We start from the raw sequence: 26,589 nt of genomic DNA on the forward strand, positions 1-26,589 counted from the left end.
AGGCAAGTCTCCTTAGCTAAGGAGACTGAAACTTGTGCACATGTGCTCCAGGCGTGGTCTCGCCAAGGCCTTGTATAATGGGGGCAAAACTTCCTTACTCTTAAAACAGCACCTCCCTCGCAAGGGGAGAGCCGACATGCCATTCGCCGCCCTTTATTGCTTGCTGCCGCCAGCGGGGCAGCTTGCAGCGTTTCGGGTGTGGGGCACCCAAATCCTCCCACGCGTCAACATTGGCCAGGGCTCCGCAAGGTGGCTGAAGGGTGCAACGCCAAAGCAATTCGCTCCGGGGCGTCGCCCTGGCTCCGTTTGAGCGAGGGGCACTCGGCGAATCCCAAGTGAAATTGGCGCCGTTCTCCCTTTTGCCCACATGCAATGATGATGGTGTGATGATGATAATGATGGTGTGTGTGTGCACGTAATTCCTGCCATTTCGTCTTACCTGGACCTTTGGTGCTCTGAGACCCTTTACTGCCTTATTTCAACTCTTCAGCCTGCCACTGGTCACTTGCCTACCTCCAACCTGATACGCTTCACTGACTTGCTCTAGGACTATGTCGCAACCTCTCCTATCTCTTAAAGCCTATCTTCCCTCTTAAGAGGGAAACTTTTCATTTAAGTCCAACAGTTCTGACATGCAGTCAGAGCCACATTAGTTGGCCAATGTTTGGGCGACCTTTGACCCTGCCTAAACTGGCATCCCAATGAGGTCCTGGCTGCCTTTTATTTCACTTTTTAAAACAAAGGGGAGCCTCTCCTGTTTAGAGTAACCTTATTTCAAAAACAGTGTTCCCTCTTATAATGTTTTATTTCTACTTTATTCCATGACCAGCCCCTCCACCTCACATCCTCAAATGGTGTCGCTTCCCCCTCCATCCAACGGCTTAAATATCGGGGCGGCCGCAGGGAGGGGGCAGGGACAGCCATCGCCACGCCCCCGCGTCCAATCACGGCGGGCGCTTCTGCATCGCCCATCGCGCGGCGGCGGCCCGCCGTCCAATCAGCTCCCCACCACCTCCAGACCCCGCGCGGGCGGCGGGCGGCGGGCGGCTCGAGCTTTCCCGCCAACGGTCGGAATTCAAAATGAGGACCACGTGGTTGGGGTGGTTATTCGGCCCCTCCAGCCATTACAAGCCCCTTTCCCCAAAAATGCGTCGCAAAAAGGCATTAACATGTTGAAGGATATGGGGACCTATCTTCTCAAAAGACATGAAGATGAAGACATTAAGATGACTGAAAAAGAGAACATCTTAAAAGGCATTCGCAAAAGGAGAGCACATCTTCTTAAAAGGCCATGAGATGACTAAAAAGGACATATTTTCTCAAACGGCATTAAGATGATTGATAAATAGAACACATCTTCCCAAATGACTGGAAAAGAGGACAAATGTTCTAAAATGCATTAAGATACAGAACATGTCTTCTCAGAAGGCATTAAGATGACTGAAAAAGAGAACATAACTTCTTAAATGCATTAAGATAACCAAAATGAGGACATAAACAAACATATGAACTAGGAGAAGGAGTAGGCCAAAAGACCCTTCGAGTCTGCTCCGCCATTCAATAAAATCATGGCTGATCTGATTGCAACCTCCTCCTACCCCTGATAACCTGTCACCCCCTTGTCAATCAAGAATCTATGTAGCTCTGCCTTAAAAAGATTAAAAGACCTTGCTTCCACCGCCTTTCAAATAAGAGAGTTTCATGACCCACCACCCTCCGAGAGAAAAATTTTCTCCTCATCTCTGTCTTAAATGAGTGACCCCTTATTTTTAAATAGTGACCCCTAGTCTAGATTCTCCCACAAGAGAAAACAGCCTCTCCACATCCACTCACCCCTCAGGATCATAAATGTTTCGATCAAGTCACCTATTACTCTTCTAAACTCCAGCGGATACAAACCTAACCTATCCAATGTTTCCTCATAAGACACCCACCCATTCCTGGTATTAGTCTAGTAAACCTTCACTGAGCTGCTTCCAACGCACTTACAACCTTCCCTAAATAAGGTGACCAATACTGTACACAGTTCTCCAGGTGTGGTCTCACCAGTGCCTTGTACAACTGAAGCATAACCTCCCTACTTTTGTATTCAATTCACCTCGCATAAACTATTACATTCTATTAGCTTTCCTAATTACTGCATACTAACCTTTTGTGATTCATGCACTAGGACACCCAGATCATCCAGAATCTTAGATCTCTTCAATCTCTCACCATTTAGATAATATGCTTCTTTTTTATTCTTCCTGCCAAAATGGACAATTTCACATTTGCCCACATTGTACTCCATTTGCCTGGTCTTTGTCCACTCACTTAACCTATCTATGTCTACCTCTTTATGTCCTCTTCACAGCTTACTTTCCTACCTATCTTTGTGTCGGCAGCAAATATAGCCACCAAACCATCTGCCCCTTCATCCAAGTCATTTACATAAATTGTAAATAGTTGAGGTCCCAGCATTGATCCTTGCGGTACACCACTCGTCACATCCTGCCAACCAGAGAAAGATCCATTTATGGCTACCCTCTGTTTCCTGTTAGCCAGCCAATCTTCTATCCATGCCAATACATCCCTACACCTATGAGCTTTTATTTTCCACAATAGCGTTTGTGTGGCACTTTATCAAATGCCATCTGAAAATCTAAGTACAGTACATCTACTGGTTCCCCTTTATCCATAGCACATGTGGCTCCTTCAAAGAACGCCAATAAATTGGTTAAACATGATTCCCCTTTCAAAACACCATGTTGACTCTGCCTGATTGCTTTGAGTTTTTCTAAATGCCTTGCTATAACATCTTTAATAATAGCTTCTAACATTTTCCCTATGACAGATGTTAAGCTAACGAGCCTGTAGTTTCCTGCTTCCTGTCTCCCTCCCTTTTTGAATAAAGGAATCACATTTGCTATATGCCTATCTAATGGAACCTTCCCAAAATCTGGAGAATTTTGAAAAGCTTCTTAAAAGGCATTAAGATGATCAAATATCTCCTCAAATGCATGGAGGCGGCATATTATAAGGCATTAAGATGACTGAAAAAGAGAGCATTTCTCAAAAGGCATTAAGATAATTGAACAAAGGAAAATATCTTCTTTAAAAGGCATTAAGATACGGAAAAAGGGAAAATATCTTCTTAAGAAGCATTAAGAGGATTGAAAAAGAGGACATATTTCCTTAAAAGGCATTAAGATGGCTAAAAAAGAACATAACCTCATCTAATTGCTGAAAAATTGGGAGGAAATATCGAAGGCAAGTTAATCAACGGTCAACGCCAGAATGGTTGATCAAGGCCAAATAATTACCTCCATGTCCAAACAAGAGTTGTCAACACAGGCCATCAAGAGTCACTAAACTTTCTTGAAGTGCAACCACCCACTAAAAACTTAAATGTAGCCCAAAGAGTTTCAGGGGAGATGACGGTGTAGTGGTACTGTCACTGGGCTAGTAATCCAGCGGTCCAGGCTAATGCTCAGGGGACACGAGTTCCGATCAAGAAGATTTAGCAGAAGCAACATATATTCAGAAACAGGAACCTGTCCTCTGTAGGCAAAAGGAACATGTCCAGGCATTGCGCCTTTTTTTGAATTAAACAAAAGCCTGGGGGCGAAACAGTTCCCTTGGTGCATTGTCCAAAGTAACACCTTGACCAATCTGCTAAGTGCAAGACAAAAATATTCGCAGCATGTCTCCTCAGCAATAAACAACTCATCTATTCTAAACAATTTGGTAGATATGATGCCTTTATAAAGCACCTTTCATGACATGCCAAAGTACTTTACAAGTCATTGAAGTACTTTTGAAGTGTAAGCACTGTGGCATTGTAGGGTTACCAACGCGATTGCTTGCTTTTTTGAATGTCATTGAACAAGAGATAAATGCTCATGGCACAGTAAGGAGAATTCCCCTGCACTTCTTCGGAATAGTACCCTTGCGATCCTTTACATCCACCCGAGAGGGCAGATGGGGGGCCCTCAGTTGAAAGCCTCATGCGACAGTTCAACATTCCCTCAGTACTGCATCAGGAGTGTCAGCTCTGCTTGTTGGCTCGAGTCACTGGACTGGGCCTTGAATCCACAACCTCTGACCCTGCGGCCAGGCTGCTAGCCAACAAGCCATGCTGGGTATACAGTCAGGCTTTGTATTCAAAAATCAGGGTGATTTGATTGAAGTGTATAGAAGATCCCGAACGGCCTTGACAAGGTGAATGTCGAAAGGATGTTTCCTCTTATGGGTGAGTCCAGAACTAGGGGGCACTGTTTTAAAATTAGAGGTCGCCCTTTTAGGACAGAGATGAGGAGAATTTTTTCTCTCTCAGAGGGTAGTGCGACTTTCGAAGTCTCTTCCTCAGAAGATGGTGGAGCCGGAGTAATTGAATATTTTTAAGGAGGAGGTGGACAGATTCTTGTGAGGCAAGGGAATCAAAGGTTGCCGGGGTTAGATGGGGATGTGGAAATCGAAACACAAGAGGATCAGTCATGATCTTATTGAATGGCGGAGCAGGCTCGAGGGGCTGAACGGTCAACTCCTGTTCCTATTTCTTATGTTCTAATGTTCCAATCATGTCAATATTTCCTATGGGGGAAAATGTTAACATCTCCACTGTTAGAGGTGAATAAGATTAGGGCAGGTTTAGATAAAGTAGACAAAGTAAAGCTGTTCCCATTAGCGAGGTACAGGAGACACAGATTTGAGGTTTTGCACAGGGGATGCGAGGGAGATGTGAGGAAGAACTTTTTTACATAGCGAGTGGTAATGAACTCGCTGCCCACGAGGGTGGTGGAAGCAGAGATGATGAATGATTTCAAAAGGAAATTGGGTGGAAACCTGATGGAAATAAACTTGCAGGGGTACGGGGATAGAGTGGAGGGAATGGGACTGACTGGATTGCTCTACAGAGGACCAGCATGGACCCAATGGGCCAAATGGCCTCCCTTCTAAGTGGTAATGGCTCATTGACCATCATCTGTGGCCTTATACCCTACTATTGAACAAAATGTTAAAGTCTCTTTTCCTACATATATCCAAAAACTTTCTACACAAATTTCCATTTGCTTTTTCAACTCATTAAAACTTCTAGCATACAAATTGAGGCTTTAAAAACATTACGCATTTCACATGATTAAATTTATCCATAGGGTTTTTATTTGAAAGGGCCGACTTTTCTACACGACAGCAGCACAGAAACAGACCATTCGGCCCATCTGCTGCATGCCAGTATTTCTGATCCACATGAGCCTTCTCCCACCCCCTTACCACATCCTTCTGTTCCTTTCTCTCTAATGTCGCTCCAACTTCCCTTTAAACATATCTATGCTATCCACCTCAACCCCTCCCTGTGGTAGCGATTTCCACATTCTCACCACTCGCTGGGAAATGAAGTTTCTCCCGAATTCCCCATCGGAGTTTCCATTCAAAAGGTCTCAACCTCTTCCAGCACTTTGAGTTTAAGACTCAATATCCATACACTTACAGCTGTATTTTCACTGTCTAAATATATATCAAAGGCTCCTTGGTAGCTGGAATATAATGGCACTGAGATAGACGAGTCACTGAATGTTCTGGTTCAACCCTTATCAGACTCGAAAGAGTTTCAACCCTTATCAGTGTGTGCATTACTTTTCAAAACTATTTAAATGAAATGCTGGAGGGGAACATTTTAATAAGTTTATTTGGATAAAATTCCTGTTTAATATTTTGAAAGGTGATTATTTGTGCAGTGATTTAACATCTCCTACTTGGGCAGCCCTTCAGGGTCGAGAATGACTTACTTCCACTCCAGTCCAGTGGGTTCTATGGTGGCTGAGAAGCCCAGCGTACGATCTCAGACTGTTCCACATGCAGCGGCAGCTGGAGATTGAAGGGTGGGGCAGATGGCTCCTCTGCGGGTTTGCGCGCTCTTTCGGACGCCTGGGCTTCACCTTCACAAAAGAAACTCCTCCATCCATTTTGGTCGGTCACAAGCCAGGGACTCCCATGAGTCGGTGTTACTTGGGGCGGGGGATGCGGGGGAGGGGGGCGGTGAGGAGAAGCGTCACTGAAGCGTCTCCTGCCTCCACTGAGTTCTGAGTACAGCAGTTGCTTCCAGAGTCTGGTATCAGGCATATGAAAGAACTGTCCTGCGCACCAGAGTGGGTTTGGAGTGATTTGCGCCTCACCACTGGGCATATTGGCTTGGGAAGAGGAAGCTGGTGTTGGATGGCTTTTCTAGTTTAAAAAATAAACGGCAGGAATGATTACACATAATTATGCTTTTGAGGGATTCTGCATAGAGGTGGTTGGACATTGGAGACTCATTTTTCAGATTTTTTCCCCCCAAACACACCATACTTTGGGAAGTCAAGATGCCAAATGTGCTGATGCTGTAGCATATTAAATCATTCTGCTAGCATAGACGCGACCCAGAGGGACTCATCAACTTGGTAATGATATTCTTTGTTCGCCAATATGCAAAAATTTGAGGTTTAGTCGTCAGAATCCTCCAGGCCCACTTCAAACTCGCAGGCTTCCCTTCTAAAACGGAACACAATTTATTGGCTGCGATCTCACCTTAAATCTGGCCCTGCCAAAGGGGCTTCCCCGAAGGAAATGTTGCCAATTTCGCTTTCTTTGGAACAGAGGAGACCAAGGAATAGAATGTAAGTGGTGTACAAAGTTAGGCATTTTATCTATAATGGAGAGGGCCATGATGCAGAGTGGATATGAAGTACCCATTTCCTCAAGGAGCTCTGTATTTGAGAGGACTGCCTAATTGTGTTGATACGTGCGCGTGCAGGAGATTAATTGGAGTCAGGTTGTCTTTAGGTTTTGAAAGATGTAAAGGATAGGGGTGTTAAGCTTGAGGTACAAGTAACTAGGTTAGATCTAAAATTTGCATTTTTAGAGAAGTTGAGAGTTTGTTTGAATATCAAAGGGGAGTCAGAGGTACCAAAAAACATCTTTACATTTCGCAGGGAGTTCCATAGGTAGAGTAGTGGGGTGACGATATTTTATTGACCCAAAAAGCAAAGACAAGACAGAAACAGAAAAAGATTTTATATGTGGAAGGATTTGAGTTTCAAAGGTGTGAGAACAGTGGAACTGGGATGGAAGGGGAAAGAGTTTAGGATTAGAGATAGCTGGAGCTCTGGGCCCGGAGAGCTTGCCATTTGAACCGGCCATTAGTAAGTCCTGGGCTGCAACAAGCAGTTTTATTCTGAAGTGGATTCCAACGTAGAGTGGAAGAGGTTAGAGGTCATGTGCTATGCCTTTATTAAAGCTACAATACTTCACCTTGTGTAATATTACTGGATTTTATAGTTAACCATCTATAAAGGGACTGTTGCCCGGGAGGTGTTGCCTGGGAGGTGTTTACATGTAGGATTGACCAAGTAGAATTTTCCTTTTTTTGGGGCATGTTTTTTAAAAACTAACATTAATGGTGTAACTAATCGTGTGTGTTTACGTTTCCTTTTATTGTTGCTAATAAAACTTTTGGGATTTTAAGAAATAAAAGTAAAAGCATTACTGGACTTCTTACTAAGATCGGTACATCGCCTTGTTTTCAGAATACAAAACAAAGGGTATCGTCCATAAGACAAGTTTCCCTGAGATTTGGTTTGCTCAGCAATTAACACCGGCTGTGGTTATAACAATGGAAGATGGCCACACTCCCAAGGACCTTCCATGTAGCAAGGTACATGGACCCAAATTACTAGTGGACAACAAAAGCAATGGTTCAGGGATAATTGTAGCCATGACACGAAGGCCCTAACCATCGACAATTGCACCTGGAAGTCAATTCTTTTAGGTTGGCATGCTATGCCACAAATGGCCAGTGGCAACAATCCCCAATGTCAACAATCCCCAATGTCACTTGGCAGCTTCATGGTGCAATGCCTGAGACAGAACCTGTCACTTGGCCTTCAAAGATAAAGGTACACCAAGTGAAGACACCCCTCTGAATGGATCATTTGCTACCTGCCCACCAATTGACCTCACCAAGGGGAATGTTGGTGTCCTTCAACAACCAGGAGACAAATATAATGTCATTGGCAGAAGGATTAGATGGGCATAGAAACGGAACTATCCATATAAATATTGTGGCTACGAGAGGTCAGAGGCCAGGAACCATGTGACAAGTAACTCATATCCTGACTCCAAAGCTTGTCCACCATCTGCAAAGCACAAGTCAGGAGTGTGATGGAATACTCCACTTGTCTGGATGAGTGCAGCTCCCACAACACTCAAGAAGCTCGACACCATCCAGGACAAAGCAGCCCCGCTTGATTGGCACCCCATCCACAAACATTCACTCCCTCCACCACTGACAGTAGCAGCAATATGTACCATCTACAAGACGCACTGCAGGAATTCACCAAATCCCCTTCAAAGCACCTTCCAAACCCACAACCACCACCACCTAGAAGGACAAGGGCAGCAGACACATGGGAATACTACCACCTGGAAGTGCCCATCATTGTCACTCACCATCCCGAGTTGGAAATATATCAGCCATTCCTTCACTGTCATTGGGTAAAACTCCTGGAACTCCCTCCCTAACAGCGTTGTGAGTGTATCTGTACCACATGTACTGCAGCTGTTTGAGGCAGCTCACCACCACCCTCAAGGGCGACTAGGGATGGGTAATAAATGCTGGCCCAGCCCGCATAGCCCACATCCCATGAATGAATTTTTAGAAATTCATGTGATGGGGTACAGGCAGCAACCTTATACACATTTATTGGATGTGGACATCGCTGGCCTTGTCAGCATTTATCGCCCATCCCTAACTGACCTTGTTCAGACATTAAGAGTCAACCACGTTGCTGTGCATCTGGAGTCACATGTAGGCCAGATAAGGACATCTGAAGGTCAGTGAACCGGATGGGATTTTACAACAAGAAAAATGGTCAGACATGGGGTCTATTTTATTTTATAAATTGACTTCAAATTTCACCATTTGGATTTGAACTTAGGGCCCCAGAGCATTATCCTGGGTCTCTGGAATACCAGCCTGGTGACAATACCACTACGGCACCACTTCTCCAAAAAGTGCACTTGGAAATCTGCGTGTCATGCTGTAACCCACAAGGCTAGGGACCAATCCCAGTTGGCACAGACATGGGCCAAATAGCTTCACTATGCTGCAACTCAAAACAAAAATTGCTTTTAAAGTTATCCAGGGTTTGGGAATGTGTGTATACCTAATCCAGTTTTACAGAAACAGAACTACACAGTTAGCATAGAGAAACAAATTCCAAGGTAGCTGACTCCAGGATAAATTGCATAAGTTATTCATTTTAATAAATCAATTCCTCACGGGTGACAGACAGCTCCAATACAAAAGTCTTTGATGACCCACATACAAACATGCATTTATGAAAACAGTATTTACAGGAAATTTTTGAACAGAACTGGAAAATGAAAAAGTGGATGACAAACAGGTTACATGCAGCAGTTAACAAAATGTTGAAGTTTTTAAAAAAAAATTTTTTTAAGTCAACTGCAGTTAAACCCTTCACTAAAGCTACTTTGAAAAGTCAGATAACAGTCACTGTGCACATTAATAATTTTATTTAAATTCTGAAGTTTCTCAAATAACCGTAGTGAGTTCAGTTATCAATTGGAAATAGACTGAAACGTTAAGTTGTGCGAATTTTGACACTCCCATTGGCATTCCTTTCGTGAAATAAAATGAGACTCACTCAGCAGTAATCTGTACAAGAAACAGCTTTGTTTACATTTTCAGCAAAAAAAGTGAGTTTACTTGCATTGCTCAGAAATCACATCTTTCATTTCTTTTGCACACACTTGGCATTTCCTTTGAATCCTGGCCTTTCACCCACCAATTCCCCCTGCAGTGACAATTCTCTAAAATCTCCTCCTGTTGGGAGGAGAGGAAAACAAAGCTATGCCGTCAATAGTCAGCCATTCTGCCAAAATATTGGGCTCAATTAGTGTTGATGTGCTTGAAACAAAGGTTAAATTTTTTTTTAAAATTGAAGTGTTGCTCGACAACCACACTGGACTCAGGTTGAAGTCAAAAATATCACGCCCATCACCTTTAAAAGTGGAGAGTCAGCAATTCAATCTACACTCGGGCTTCCAAAGACGGTCATTGGCTGTTTAATGATGGTGTTTACTATTACAACATCTACAAGAGCTATTGCTACTTTTAACATGGGAAGGATAGAAGAAATGATCCCCAATATTGCATCAACACTTGGATGTACAATACAGGTTAAACTTACAAAAGAAAACACATCTGGGTTATGTTGCTCATTCAGACAAAGAGGGTCAGTCAATATGTTGCATTGACAACAGCTGGAGGGTTGCAGTAATGTGCTTAGGCGAAACTTCACACCCACCTAGCATGGTAGCTACCAGCTGCAGTGAAATACGAGTCTTGTAATGCCTAGCCTTCAATTTTGGCCCATGCCCATGTGGACTGCCAATTAGAATTTCATCTGCAAGCCAATCTCGTTTAGTTAGTTGTGGAAGGTCTTGGGATGAAATGGCTATGTTTTGTAATTGAAGAGAATGCATTGTGCATTAACAATCTTGGACTGGCAGAGCATGGAATGCCTCTGCAACAAGATTACATTGCAGACTATGGAGGAAAATAGGGAATTAAGCCACTTCACCCACCAGAGGATGCCAATGTTGGCCTTTGATACTGAAGTTGAGCTTTCCTCTCCCTTCATGTGTACCAAACACCATTAGATTGTTGGGCCTCAAACAATGTTATTCACCCTTCAGTACATCCTCCATTTTCCTCTGAACACGGCAGGCATCGTCCGTAAACTTCTGCAGCATGGTATCCAACAAGCGGATGGTGGAAGCCCCAGACAGCTTACCTCCAGGCAGGGTCTCGAGGAAGGGAATCCACTTCACGTAGCTGTGGGGGACCGACACGTTTATCTTCGTCCACTTCAGCAGCTCCTCCGAGACGCCCTTCTCCGTCAGCATCTTCGCCATCGTGGTGTGGATCTCATCCGAGAGGACAAAGGTCGGCTGGCGAATCAGCTTGGCCCTTTTGCTCAAGGCCGGGTAGTCCAGCCCCAACAGGACGCGGTAAAGCCGGATCTCGTTGTACAGAAAGTGGACATTGGCCTGGTAAGGTAGCTGCTCGACCGGGATGGGGTCGATGAGGCAGCTGTAGACCGCCGACACCGGAATGAACTCCCTCAGAGAGTCCTTCAGCTCCATCTTGTTGGCCAGGTAGTGCAGGGAGAGCAGCAGGGCATGTTTCTGGAGTGGAGGAGAGGAATTTCTCTGCAGAGCCTGGACGCATTCCAGAAAGTCGAACCTATCAACCTGGTGGCAGGAGACACAGAAGAAGTGAGCAATCGCGTATTCAATGTTCAGGTTTGCAAAGTGGTCGGCGGTGAAAACATTCAGGACGTCATCAACGAACTCCTTGTCCCTGTAGCCAGGAGGGCCCAAGTCAATCTTGGTGCGGATGAGGTAGAACTGCTTGCCAAGCCGCCTGAGCTCGCTGGCAAGGGTTGCGACCTCCCACGTGAACCACGTCGATGACAGGATGAAGAAGCCGACGTACTTGTCGACGTCCACCGTCTTCAGGTAGTTGCCCGACGAGAGGCCGGGTCCCGGAACGCTAGGCAGCTCCCAGAACACGGAGCTGGGGTTTCCCGGCCGGCTGTAAGGCACCGGCTTGGTCACCTGTTGGGCGGGGCCGGTGGGTGCCGCGCCATCTTCGCCATCCTTGTAACCCATGACTGAATTAATGAAAGCAGACTTCCCCGCTCTCGGGGTCCCGGTGACCGCCACATGAACCGTCACGCTTTCCAATCTGCTCCTCTCAGCTTTCACCAAAGATGCCACTTCGGATATCCCGCCACGGCTCATGGCATCTGAAAATCTTCCTATTATCCCCTCAATTTCCAAATCCATGCTCGTAAACTGAGAGAAAAATAAACCAGAGTTATAATCTAATCTACAGCGTAGAACAAAGAATGAACACACCGATGATCTCCAAGAGTCCTCCTTCCGTTTCTTAGACCCACAAACAACACGTGGGAGGAGAGAGGGAGTGGAGGTGCCACATAATGGATGGCACTAGTAATCCAGAGACACAGGGCAATGCTGTATGGGCCCGGGTTGGTGGAATTAGAATTCCATAAAAATCTGGAACTAAAAATCTATTGACGGCCACGAACCGATCTGGTTCACTAATGCCCTTTCGGGAAGGAAATCTGCCGCTGTCCTTACCTGGTCTGGCCTACATGCCGTTAATTCTGACACCCACGCCCCATGAATGAAGAAGAAAATTTAAATCAATGCCAACTGAGGGAAGTCACCTTTTTCTCAGGCCTTGAGGAAACAGACAGGTCACTTTGTATAGATGGAGGCCTGATTTTAATCTCTTGTGAGACAAATCTTCTTGTTGTATCTAGCAGACTAGCACGCAAGGAGGCCATTCGATCTGTCAACTGAGCAATTCAACTAGTGCCATTCCCCTGTAGTCCTGCATATTCTGCTGTCCTGTAGCCAAGATCTCACTATTTTTATAAAACTTAAATGGCTAAGTTACATACTTAAAAAAACTGGATAAAGGCTTTCAAATGACTGGAGCCATTGCTGGCTGACTCAAACAAAAGTAACTTCCTGGCACTCAGAACAGCTGCCACCTCGTTATCTCTGAAGAGATGCCAATGATTGTTGCGACTGCAAAGATCAAATCCAAGGGAATTGTACAAAGACCAATTACATTTCTGAGGCCAAGGCCTGGCCAACAGAGAAGACCAGTCTGATAGTTCAAAGGACCCCAAAACCTCTTGGAATGATTAATGGTTGAAACATTAACCATCAAGAATGCAGTCTAAGGAATATAAATAAATCCTTTGTCCGAACCAAAGTTGAGAAGTGGGAGTAATATCACATGATTTCCCCAGCATCCTAGCTGGGAGAACCAGTTACCCTGCCTTGTGGAACTGCGAAGCAGATTGCTATCTTCCATAGAGCAAGTGGCAGCAGAGCCAGGACTCTGTCCAAGTTTAAATGGCCCTAGCCCCCCCATCTACACTGTTTCTACCAGAACTTACTGCACCAGCGCCTACAAGACTAATTCATCTCATCATAGAAGTTCTGCGCACTGGAAAAGCGAATTATCCAGGATTAGTCTTCAACCTGCCGACTCTGAAAGGAATACATCATTGGACCTTTGATTCTGGAGTCCAGTGAAATAATTTTTATTTTCTGTGGTCTTTGCCCTGTACTTCTTCCTTTATCCCTCTTTTGTATGAATGTATAAGGGGGGGGGGGGGGGGGGGGGGGGGGGGGTGGGTGGGTGTTGTGGCAAACCCTCCTTCCTGCTTTGTACGTGTAAAATAAACTCTTCCGATTCTACCCTCGAGTTTGCCGTGGAGTGGTTAACAAAAATTGGATCACATCAAAACTGAGGCTTGGGGGGAAAAAAATGCCACCACTTTTGAAATCACTCATCCCCACCACTTCCACCACCCCTCACGGGCACCACACTCGCAGTGTTAAAAAATAAAAATGTTCTTCACACTTCTCCTCCAACCCCTCCCCCCGCCTCAACTAAAATCTGTTCCTAGTCCTTGGTATCATCAGCTTTTACTCGTACAGGAAAAACGTGGAGAAGCTGGGATTGCTCTCTTGAGCATGGAGAAGCTTAAGAGGATATTGAGGTTCTGAAAAAAATATCACAAACCGTTCAATGGCAGCAGAGTTAGATTTTAAACGGGGGATTGCTGAAAATACCGTAGCAACACGAGAAAGTTTTTTTAAAAAACGGTTGTGAAATGATGGCAGTAGCAGATTCTAAAATGAATATTCCTATTTGTGGAACTTTAAGGCTACAGGGAACACCGCAAGAGCGGAACTAATCAGATAAGAGTCAGTACATGCAGGGTGGGCTGAATGGCCTCCCCGTGCTGTACAAATGCAGAAACTGTTTAGCCTGCAGATGGTCAACCGTGATGGTCTAGCATTCAGCTGGACGGCAGTGTAAATAAATGCAGGATTAATTACATCTGATGGAGGCAAGTCCCATATGTAAGAAGTCAACCAAACCCATTTCTACTCAGATGTAGAGAGGACAACCGCAAGGCACAGGGCCCTCTATGACCAGTTGTCTATGTTAGTGTGCGGGTAAATCATTTCTTCAAAAGATCTCAAGCAGGCTATCAGGGTCACTGACCAGGGGAAGTCAATTCTGACAGCATAGAACGAAACAAACCACTCAAATTCAACCTTTGATTTGCACATCAATCCAAGAAATACTATGATACAATGCCAAAAGTATCTTTACAGTGCAAGAGGACAACACTTGGCCCGTTGTGTCTGCACTGTCTCTCTGAAAGAGCATTCTGCATAGTCCCACTCCTCTGCCTTATCCCTGTAACCTCGCACACTTTTCAGGGAGCAATCCAATTTCCCTTTGAATAGCGCGGTTGAACCTGCCTCCACCAACCTTTCAGGAAGTTAGTTCAAGACTCCAACCACCCTCTGGGTGAAATAATTTTCCTCACATCACATTTACTCCTTTTCCCACAATTATTTTGAATCTGTACCCTCTAGCTCTTGATGTTCTCTTGAGTGGTAACAGTTTCTCACTATTTACCCTGTCCATACCCCTCAGGATCTTGAATCTCTCTTATCTAGTCTCTTCTCAGCCTTATTTTCTCCAAAAGAGTCCCAGCCTATCCTTATAGCTACAGTTCTTCATCCCAGGAATCATTGTGAATCTAGAGAATATATCAATCAATATTTTCTTTGGAACATAGGGAAACCTAATACAACCCCTCCTGATCACACGAGTGGTAATGCTCCAGTCAAGCCTCCTCCCACCTAACTCAGTATACCTCTCTATTCCCATTTCCCTAATGTATTTAAAGGGGGAAGATGGATAAATACATCTACACTATTCACCTCAACCACTCCCTGTGGGAGCGAGTTCCACACTCTCCCGCACTCTGAGGATCCCTAAATCTGGTCTCCCCCACAAGTGGAAACCTATTATAATCACATTTATATGTTTTAAAAGACCCCAGACAGCATCTAAAAGCTAAGTACTAGGGAACGTGATTGGATGATTCTCAAAAAAAAAACAAGCCAGAATATCCAATTTAGAACAAAGTCAGATTTTTCATTGCAAAATAATGTAACATTAAAACTCAGTCAGAACTTTATACTAGTAACTCAAATTAATGAGCATCATTATTTGTCAGGAAAAATCAATAGGATTTCAAATCAAATTAATTATGAAAAGCTGCTCAATGGCCTGATTAATCTATCACTGCAGTGTTTAGCACATTTAGATTTAACATATATCTCCACCAAGACAGCATTATTCAACAGAGATTATATCGTGATAAAAAAGGTACTGGGAATTAATTACAGACCCAACATCACCTTCCTTCTCCCAATAACCATTTCTATCTCAATTTCAAATCTGTTTTCTGGTTTAGGCTGGAGGCCAACAGCTCCAACGAACATTAGCCTTATTAAAGGAGGATTGGCTCTGCGCTACCAGTCACTATCACAGGACAAAGAGGTAGCTCTTTCAAATAATCCAACACAAATAGCCTTCTTCCTCTTAGACATGTTATTCCATTTCATTCACTAAGAAACTTTAATGGTTTTGGAAAAGTCTGAGATCACTGGAAACAATCAGAGCCTCCCTAATTTGTTTAGTGGAAGGACAGACAAGGAGCTGCTCAGCAATTCAAATTGTCAAAAACGCAAAGGGAATGTTACTTCAAGACCTTTAGGTTCCTCACTCACCAAAGTAACAAGCATGCTAAAAACGATAGTAGTGCCATGACCAAGAGATGAGGGGAACAATGAGTTTTTTCCTCAATAGTTCACAAAAATTGTTGCCAGCCATTTTAATTCTCTACCTTACTCTCACTCCAACCTGTCCTCAGCCTACTCCACTATTCCAGTGAAGCCCAAGGAACAGCACTTCATCTCAAATCAGACACTGCCTACAGCCTTCAAAGTTCAACAATTTCAGACTAATCTCTGCCCCCATTTTGTTTCTTTTGCCAGTTTCACTTTTACTTTTTTTTTTAAAAAAAGCATTCAGACAACAGCGGCTTTAAAAATTCTGCCCTTCACACCTATAGACACATTTTGTTTCTTTACTTATCCTAAAACTAATTCCCTTGACACCACACCATAAAACCTCTCATCCTTCAATCACTTACATTTCAATTTTGAAAACAATCCTCTCCACTTGCTGAAAATCTATTCCATTTCTATCTTTACTCAGTTCTGATAAAAGGTCATAAACCTGAAACATTAACTCTACTTGTTTTTCTCCTTTCTCCCCACAGATAGTGCCCAACCTGCTGATTGCTCCCAACATTTCCGGTTTGCCTCCAACTGAAGGTCCATCATCCACTTACCTGGATGAATATCCTTCACTAACCACCCAATCATTCAACTCTGCTAAATGCTCCCACAGCTTTTATATAATGCTAATTGATCTCTTCTGACTACTTAACTGAAGCACCTATGTCAATTTGAAAAAGGTGCAGCCCAGTTTCCATTGACTCATTGTCGCCTCTCAGAATATTTATTATGTAACATCTCCACCATCTCATTGAGCCAATTATTGGTTAATGGAAGCAAAGGGGCATCCAAAGTGACTAACTTGACTCAGAAACCAACTGTGAAATGTTGCATCCACTTAGACATGATCATGGTCAAGTGAAAAGGCCACCCCCTTGGGACACGACAGTTAAATAGTAGTCAGGGTGCAAGGGGTAGCAATCTCGCCCCCGAATCAAAAGGTTGTAGATTTGTAGTCCCATTCCAAAGACATGAGCACAACATCAAGTCTCACACTCCTCAGTGCCAGTACTGAGGGTGTGCTGCCCTGTCAGAGGGCCAGTATTGAGAGAGTGCTGCTCTGTCAGAGGGTCAGCACTGAGGATGATCTGCACTGTCAGAGGGTCAGAAATGAGGAGCACTGTATTGTTGGAGGGTCAGTACTGAGAGAGTGCTGCGGTGTTGGAGCGGGGGTCAGAACAGAGGGAGTGCTGCCTCTTAGAGGGTCAGCACTGAAGGCAAGATGTACTGAGGGTGTGCTGCACTGTTAGGGGTGGGGAGGGTGAGTACTGAGGGAGCGCCGCCCTGTCGGAGGGTCAGTACTGAGGGAGCGATGCCCGGTCAGAGGGTCAGTACTGAGGGAGCGCTGCACTGACGGAGGGTCAGTATTGAGGGAGTGCTGCACTGTCAGAGGGTGAATACTGAGGGAGTTTGGCACTGTTGGAGATTCAGTACTGAGGGAGTGAAACACTGTCAGAGGCTGAGGACTGAGGCAGTGCTGCACAGTTGGAGAGTCAGTGCTGAGGGAGTGCTGCACTGACAGAGGGTGAGTACTGAGGGAATGCTGCAATGTTGGAGGGTGAGTACTGAGGGAATGCTGCAATGTTGGAGGGTGAGTACTGAGGGAGTGCAGCTCTGTCGGAGGGTCAGTACTGAGGGAACGCTGCCCTGTCGAAGGGTCAGTACTCAGGGAGCACTACCCTGTCAGAGGGTGAGTACTAAGGGAGCGCTGCACTGTTGGAGGGTCAGTGCAGAGGGAGTGCTGCACTGTTGAGGGAGTGGGTTGGGTCAGTACTGAGGGAGTGCAGGCCTGTTGGAGGGTCAGTGCTGAGGGAGTGGTGCACTGTCAGAGGATGAGTGTTGCCCTGTCGGAGGGTCAGTACTGAGGGAGCGCTGCCCTGTCGGAGGGTCAGTACTGAGGGAGCGCTGCCCTGTCAGAGGGTCAGTATTGAGGGAGCACTGCACTGACGGAGGATCAGTATTGAGGGAGTGCTGCACTGTCAGAGGATGAGTCCTGAGGGAATGCTGCACTGTCGGAGGGATGACATTCGGATGACACATTAAACTGAGGCCCTGTCTTCTCCAGTTGGCATTTAGCAGCTAATTCTCTTCAACTGAATTGCTTGTTACCGTTGATGTGCTCCATGCACCCCACCTTCCTGTGGAACTAAGAAATTATTGGGATGATCAATGATTACTGGCCATCTTCTTGTTGTCTCTATCAATGTATGACATTTAATACCCAATCCTCTAGACGTGCTTACACAGGGCTAGGAATTGGTATGGTTAAAATTAAAAACATTTTTTTAAAACTTAAAGATAGTTTGTCCTGTTGTAAAATTGTTTTTTCATTCTTTCATTTATTGCCCATTCCTAATTGCCTCTTGAGAAGGTGGTGGTGAGCTGCCTTCTTGAACAGCTGCAGGGAGGTGTCAGCTGTGGCTCAGTTCATAGCACCCTCGCCTTTGAATCAGAGGGTTGTGGGTTCATGTCCCACTCCCAGAAAACCAAGAACTGTGATTGTACTCGAAAGAGTTGCAATCTGTGACTGTTGATAACTCGAAAGAGTTTGAACAGCTGCAGGGAGGTGTCAGCTGTGTCTCAGTTCATAGCACCCTCGCCTTTGAATCAGAGGGTTGTGGGTTCATGTCCCACTCCCGGAAAACCAAGAACTGTGATTGTACTCGAAAGAGTTGTGACTGTTGATAACTCGAAAGAGTTTGAACAGCTGCAGTCCCTGTGTTGTAGGTACACCCACAGTGCTGTTAGGGAGGGAGTTCCAGCGATAGTGAAGGAATGGCGATATACTTCCAAGTCAGGATAGTATGTGACGTGGAGGAGAACTTCCAGGTGGTGGTGTTCCCATTTATCTGCTGCCCTTGTCCTTCAAGGCGATGCAGGTTGCAGGTTTGGGACGTACCGTCAAAGGATCCTTGGTGAGTTGCTGCAGTGTATCTTTTAGATGGGGCACACTGCTGCCATTGTGCGTCGGTGGTGGAGGGAGTGAATGTTTGTGGATGTGGTGCCAATCAAGCGAGCTGCTTTGAACTGGATTGTGTCGAGCTTCTTGTGTGTTGTGGGAGCTACACTCATATAGGCAAGTGAAGAGTATTCCATCACACTCCTGACTTGTGCCTTGCAGATGGTGGACAGGCTTTGGGAAGTCAGGAGGTGAGTTACTCACCTCAGAATTCCCAGTCTGTAGCTCTTGCAGCTATAGTATTTTATATGGCTCGTCCAGTTCAGTTTCTGGCCAATGGTGCCCTCCCAAGGTGTTGATAGTGGGGGTTTCAGTGATGGTAGTGTCATTGAACATCAAGGGGAGATGGTTAGATTCTCTCTTGTTGGCAATTGTCATTGCCTGGCACTTAACGATTCACGAATGTTACTTAAAGAAATGGTTCAAATTGTTCATCCCCCAAGATGCTCCTGAGTTTAGTGTGTCACTGTACAATTTAGCTGAGTGCACTGCTAAGGTTATACTGAATGGCGAAGTTTAATCAGTCAGACAATAGATTATTAGGCAAGAAGGGGCCATCATGGAGCAGAAGGGCCTGCTCCGCCATTCAATAAGATCGTAGCTGATCTTCTACCTCACTCCACTTCCTCGCCTGACATATCCCCATATCCCTTAATATCCAAAAACGTATCACTCTCAGTCTTGAATATACTCAACGACTGAGCATCCACAATTTTTTAGGGCAGGGAATTCCAAAGGTTCACAATGCACTGAGCGAAGAACTTTCTCCTCATCTCAGTCCGAAATTGCCAACCCTTTATCCTGAGGCTGCGCCGGCCCGCCCACCCATTCCACCACCCACCCACCACCCACCACCCACCACCCCGCCACCCCACCCCCGCCCCCGCCCCCGTTCTGCCTCTCCAGCCAAGGTGGAAATCCGGACTTGGAAATATATCGCCGTTCCTTCACTGTCGCTGGGTCAAAATCTTGGAACTCCCTCTCTAACAGCACCGTGGGTGTACCTACACCACATGGACCGCAGCGGTTCAAATAGGCAGCTCAACACCACCTTCTCAAGGGGCGATTAGGGATGGACAATAAATGTTGGCCCAGCCAACGAAGCCCACATCCTGTGAATGGTTTTTTAAAATAAAGTGATCGCTTATTGTCTCAAATTCTAACTTGATGGTGGACAGATTGGCATATGGTATTTTTTTCAGGCACCATCTCGTTTCTGGGACAGCTTTGGTGAATCATCTAGCACAATGTGCATGACTAGAGATCGATAAAGATTTGAGCTTTCCATCACAATCTGTAAAGTGAGACAAGGACAGAGGTCACATCTCTACCCAAACGGGAATCAGGATAATTGCGTATATTTCTCAGTATATTCACTGCTTCGAGGCATTATCTCTGTCCAAGAGTGGATTAAGGAGAAGAAAAGGCTTGCGTTGCCATTAAGTTACAGCACAGAAGATGGCTATTTGGCCCATTGTGACTGCTGGCTCTCTGAAAGAACAGTCATGCAAGTTCTGGTACAATCACATTGCTTTTATATTCTGTGCCTCCATTTATAAACTCAAGGAACCCATTTGCTTTTATTACCACCTTACCAACTCTGTTGAGTTGAACAGTAGCCTTGTGGTCATGTTACTGGACTAATAATCTCGAAACGTGAGTTCAAATCCCACCATGGCCAGAAGGAATTTAAATTAGGTTCATTAAATGAATCTGGAATTAAAAGTGAGTAAAAGTGATCATGATACTATAATTATTGTTGTAAAAAACCATCTGGTTCATTAATGTCCTTTAGGGAAGGAAATCTGTCATCCTGACCCGGTCTGGCCTGCATGAGATTCCAGAACCACAGCAATGTGGTTGACTCCTAGCTGCCCTCTGCAATGGCCCAGCAAGCCACTCAGTGGAATTCAAGAAGGCAAATCCCCATCATCTTCTCAAGGGGAAATGAGGGAGGGGCAATAAATGCCAGCCATGAATGAACAAAATAAGGGACCTGCCACCTTTAGGTTTGGCCCAATGTCTCTCTGCTCATCTCCACATGACCCATACGTTACATTTCGTGGTGGCACAATGATCAAGGGTTGCATTTCATTCTGAGGATACTAGCTTGGGTGCGAGGAAGTGGGAACTTCAGTAAGGAACACAACAACTAAACTCAGAGTAGGTGGCGATGGAAGGTGTTTAGGTGTAGAGAGACTGTATGTAAACTACTTAACATTGTGTTGTGAGCACTCATCCTTTTCTTGTCGTGTTCAGAAGGTGCCAGTGTGTGGTGCACTCATGTTCCTCCATCTTTGGCAGGAAGGGATCATTCTGGCTTCCTGTTATGGTGTGGTGAAGACAGCAGAGACAAGGTGTTTATAGTCTGGGATCCTTAAAAGCCTGTGTCTCTCATGTGGAGACATCAGTTGAAAGTTTCATGGTCTGGTCCGCTTGGCTCTCAGTTGCCAGCGACTGTGCTTCAGCAGTCCCTGTTCCAGAGTCAGTCCCTGTTCCAGAGTCAGCAATGCAAGGTCTTCATGAAGGCTTTGCGGAACGCCACGTTGAAGGTCGTGTAGATGATGGGATTGATGACGTAACCCAGCCAGGCGCAGGCGCTGTAGAGCGCCGGCGGGGTGTAGCACCTCTGGCAGTGGACGTTCAGGATGTGAGTAATGAAAAACGGCAGCCAGCAGATGATGAAGACGACTGCCAATCCGACAGAGAGAGAGAGAGAGAAAGGAAAAGAGTCGTCAATGCACGTGTGGGCCATTTGTCATCGCAACACAGTGACTCGCGAAAGGGTTCCTACCCCACTCAACTCCTCAACCATATGGCAACAGGGCATCCATTAATTACTTATAGTTGTTAGTTCTTTGCTAAAATTCACATTACATCTCTGGCACACAAGCTTACAAATTTGGTATCATCAGTATAGAATCCAATCCTAGAACATAGCGATTTCATACAACTTAGCCTATTGTTCTAGATCATTGTGACACTATAGGACTCAGACTAATCTACTGGGAGTATGGTAACACTATACACAGCCAATTAATCTAGATAATTACATTTCCGTGCAGCTTGGCCTATTGCTCTAGAACTTTGCGGTCTGGTGGAACGCAGCCTATTGTTCTAGATCACAGCAAAACCCATGAACTTGGACTGTTGATCTAAATCATTGTGCTACAATGCAACTTAACCTATGGTTCTAGATCACTGTGCCACAACGAAACTTTGCCTATTTTTCTAGATCATTTCAAGACTATGGAAGTTAGTCCACAGTTAAAGAGCATGTAATTTAGCCTACAGTCCAAGATCATTGCAAGATCCAAGGAATCTATCCTGTTCTTCGAAATCATTGAGACATAATGGAACCTCGTCTATTGTTCTAGATAGTTGTAACTACATAGAACTCGGTCTGTTGTTCTAGACCATTGTAAGAACCGGTAGACGTTTGCCTATTCTCGATCATTGTGACACAACAGCACCTAACCAATTGTTCTAGACCACAGAGACGGTGGATCTTGGGCTATTGTTCTAGAGCATTGTGACTCGGTGGAACATAGTCTATTGTTCTAGTTTGTTCTCGACTCACCTAAGACAACCACCAACATTTGTTGCTTTCTTCTCCCTCTGGTGGGACAGTTTGCTTTCGCTGCTGATTTGGCCACTGGCACCTGTTTCTCATCTGACACCATCCACACCACAAAAGCGCTCCGCCTGAAGAACCTTGCTTGGCCATCGCACTCGGGGTCCGCGGATACCTCGATGGGGGAAGGGGCCTTCCATTTAGCAGCCATCAGGCACGATCTGGAAGTGGTCCCGAGCTGGAAAGGCAGCGGAGTTCCTATTGGCCTTGACCTCTCTGGAGGCCCCACAAAGCGGGCTCTCTCAGATTCTTCGGAGTAAGGGATTGCTTCTCGCACCAGTGTCTAGGATGCCAAAAAGAAGAGAAAATGGGTGTTACCAACAGCCAATAGCACAGACCAGAGCACACACAAATCACAGGAGAGGACAAGGAAGGGAATGACAAAGGGCCCTTGTCTCCAAGTCACCATTTTGTACATGGGGTGTGGGCAGTCAACTTGTTCACAGAATCATACTGCACAGGAGAAGGCCATTAAGCCCATCGAACCTTTGCTGGCTCTTTGAAAGAGCTTTCCAATTAGTCCCACACTTCCGCCCGCTCTTAGCCTAACAGCCCAGCAAATTTTTCCCCTTCAACTATTTATCCAGTTCCCCTTTTGAAAGTTCCTACTGAATCTGCTTCCACCGCCCTTTCAGGCAGTGCCTTCCAGATCACAGAAACTCACTGTGCAAAAAGAAAAAAAAAATCTCTTCATCTCCCCCTCTTTCTTTCACTGATTCTCTTCAATCTGTGTCCCTCTGGTTACCGACCCTCCTGACACAGGAATCAGTTTCTCCTTATTTACTCTATCCGAACCCCTCATGATTTCACCCATCTCGATTAAATCTCTCTTTTAACATTCTCTGCTCTAAGGAGAACAATCCCAACTTCTCCAATCTCCCCATGGAAGTGAAAGGAATTGGGGTTCTGTGCGATGGTAATGGATCCATCTATTGACATTCTGCGCAATAGGACTGAAGGAGAAGGGGCTTGTTCCATTGGGATTGTGTACAATGGGAGTGAGTGGGAAGAGGTTTGGGTCCATTGAGATTCTGTGCGATGGCAGCGAATGGGAAGAGAGTTGATCAATGACCTTTGGAATGATTGGTGACCTTAGTGACAAGTGGGAATTTCGGCCACTCAAATTGAACTGGGAATTTGTCAATCAGCTCCGAGGATTCTGATGTCTCCAGATGAGGCCTCACCAATTTCTTTTTACTCACACTGGTGCTCCCGTTTGATTGGACCATTAAAGTGCAAAGTTTGACATCTTCCAGGTGTGTGCACTTATTCTGAAACTAAATAAAACAAAAAGTGGAATTATCGACCCTGGCAACAGTGTAGGCACGAACATGGATACAAATACTTCATATTGGCCATAAAGAAAACCCATTGTTTACAACTTGAATTGAGAGATTATCCATTAAATAGGGCAAAAATCCTTTCAAAATTACTGACTTAAGTACTGCATTTTAAAAACATTACTCGTTCATGGGATGTGGGCTTCGCCGGCTGGGCCAGCATTTGTTGCCCATCCCTAATTGCCCCTTGAGAAGGTGGGGGTAAGCTGCCTTCTTGAACCGTTGCAGTCCATGTGGTATAGGTACACCCATTGCTGCTAGGGAGGGAGCTCCAGGATTTTGACCCAGTGACAGTGAAGGAACAGCCGATGTATTTCTAAGTCAGGATAGTGAGTGACTTGGTGAGGAACCTCCAGGTGGTGGTGTTCCCATCTATCTGCTACCCTTGTCCTTCTAGATGGTCATGGTCATGGGTTTGGGAGGTACGGTCTAAGGAGGCTTGGTGAGTTGCTGCAGTGCGTCTTGTAGATGGTACTCTGTGCTGCCACTGTGCGTCGGTGGTGGAGGGAGTGAATGTTTCAGGTGGAATATGATTGTGTGAAACGTACAGTAATATTGCACAAGGAAATTTCACTCTAAAAAGCATGTTTTTTAAATAATAAAGCAAGATACTGTCCCCTGCAAACACTCCCAGGACAGGTACAGCACGGGGTTAGATACAGAGTAAAGCTCCCTCCACACTGTCCCCACCAAACACTCCCAGGACAGGTACAGCACGGGGTTAGATACAGAGTAAAGCTCCCTCTACACTGTCCCCATCAAACACTCCCAGGGCAGCTACTACATGGGGTTAAATGTATATTTCCCTCTATCCCTGCCAATCTGCAGCCTCTTACAAATGACCAACATCCTATACTTGTGGTGACATCACTTCCTCAGTCATCCTGTATCCTCCCTTAAATGACAGGTTGAAAGCAACTCTGCATCATGACAGCGTGTCTGATACAAAATGGATCGAAGCCACTCTAACCCATGTCGAATTGAACCCGTGCAGCCTCTACGCAAAGCAAACTTGGGCAGGATTTAATTGCAATGTCTAGAGGTTAAAGGTCAGTCACTTACACCACGCCCAGTACGCACATCCCCTCATTTTAATATTTGAGCTTGTTATTTACTCTTTCGGCCTTAATGGGAGGTTGGGTTTCATGCTCCATGGCAACGCTGATCCTCTTAGCTGCCATGCGCTTCCTCCTCCATCTCAGCATGGCATAGATCTGGACGTAAACTAACAGCGTCATGATGATGGGAACGTAGAAGGAGACAATGGAAGAATATAAGATGAAAGAAGTGTTCATGATGGCACAGATGGTCTCTTCCCTTTTATCTGGAAGAGGACAGAGCACATTCCTGGTCTCCATAATTGCAAAAACTGTCATTGAGCACTGGGGAAGGTGTAACTAAAGGTTCACAAAGATGGCACTCGAATTACGAGCTTATAACTATCAGGCAAGACTGAACAGGCTGGGACTCTTTCCTCTAGAAAAGAGAAGGCTGAGGGGTGACCTGATAGAAGCCTTTAAAACTATGAAAGAGTTTTGACAGGGTGAACGTAGAGAAGTTGTTTCCATTTTTGGGGTGGGGTGGGGGAGGGTAGGGCTGGTGGGAGACCAGAACTAGACGGCCCTCAATATAAGAAAATCACTAGTGTTGTATGTGCCTGCATGCCACTGTAATGTAAAGGTACACGGCAGAGTAAGGGTTAGAGAGGGACTGGAGAATAGCACCACCCACGGTATGATGTATAAAGTCACATGGTAACAGACTGAGAGAACAGTCTAGAGAGAACACTCTGGAACCAGCCTGCATGGAGGTAGCAGCGCCATGCATGACAGTAACTTGAGATCTGTAAATAGATAAAGAGTTCATGTTTAAATCTACAAGTCTCAAGGTCACATCGTTGAGACACCACTGCACACCATAATACAATATGGTTGGCAGTGGTGGGATACCAGCACTATCAGTATAGGGCAACAACTTGTAAATCCAATGGGGAATTCAGGAGAAACTTCTTCACCCAGAGAGTGGGGAAAATGTGGAACACACTCCCACAGGGAGTGGTTGAGGTTAATAATATCGATGTATTTAATGGGGAAGTTGGATAAACAAATGAGGGAGAAAGGAATAGAAGGAAATGATGATAGGGGAGATAAAGAGGGGGTGGGAGTGGGCTCATGTGGAGTATAAATTCTCCTCCTCCCCACCTCTGGTTGTTTTCCCGATTCTCTTCAATCTGTGGTCCTCTGGTTACCGACCCTCCTGCCACTGGAAACACTTTCTCCTTATTTACTCTGTCAAAATCTCTCATGATTTTGCATGCCTCAATTAAATCTCCCCCTGAACCTTCTCTGCTCTAAGGAGAATAATCCCAGCTGATCTGGTCTCTCCATATAACTGAATTCCCCAATCCTTGGGACTGCTGTGAGAATTCTCATGCCGCTCCCTTATCATAGAAGGAGACAATAGAGGAATAAAAGATGAAAGAAGGGTTCTTTATGGGCACAGCTTACCAGGGTGTTTTCTTAGCCCGAAAGAAGCGGGCATGAGATTGCGAAGGACAGCATCCAAACCATGGTTATCATCAACGTGACTCTCCGCTTGGATATTGTAGAGCATTGGCATGGCACCCGCTGTATACCTGCAAGGGGTGTACAAGAAACAGGTTAGAGCTGTTAATGAACCGGATGGTCTTTAAAAAGCTCCAAAATAGGTGGTGAGTGAAGCAGGGAAGTAAGTTCAATAGGTCAAATGGCGTACTCCTGTAGCCATGACAACCAAGGGAGGTTGAGGATGAGGATCCATTGATCCAATCGGAAAAAGGTACACAATACTCCCAA

At 45.2% G+C, this 26,589-nt stretch overlaps 3 protein-coding genes across 3 annotated transcripts in view; all 3 read right to left on the reverse strand.

Annotated features, from left to right (window-relative positions):
• The window catches only part of LOC144697096 (uncharacterized), a 470,203-nt gene that overhangs the window by 350,368 nt on the left and 93,246 nt on the right, over positions 1 to 26,589 (reverse strand). The window lies entirely within an intron of this gene.
• Positions 10,723 to 11,892, reverse strand: LOC144697856 (interferon-inducible GTPase 5-like). Its single transcript, XM_078569830.1, has one exon. The coding sequence runs from the start codon at positions 11,890 to 11,892 to the stop codon at positions 10,723 to 10,725; it is 1,170 nt and encodes a 389-aa protein (XP_078425956.1).
• LOC144697857 (D(2)-like dopamine receptor) lies at positions 21,285 to 26,374 on the reverse strand. Its single transcript, XM_078569831.1, has 5 exons — positions 26,263 to 26,374; positions 24,871 to 25,079; positions 23,600 to 23,692; positions 22,362 to 22,698; positions 21,285 to 21,472 (listed from the first exon to the last, which is right to left on the reverse strand). The coding sequence occupies exons 1-5, from the start codon at positions 26,372 to 26,374 to the stop codon at positions 21,285 to 21,287; spliced, it is 939 nt and encodes a 312-aa protein (XP_078425957.1).

The sequence above is a fragment of the Cetorhinus maximus genome, chromosome 23 (assembly GCF_964194155.1).
Source record: "Cetorhinus maximus chromosome 23, sCetMax3.hap1.1, whole genome shotgun sequence".
Lineage (NCBI taxonomy): Eukaryota > Metazoa > Chordata > Chondrichthyes > Lamniformes > Cetorhinidae > Cetorhinus > Cetorhinus maximus.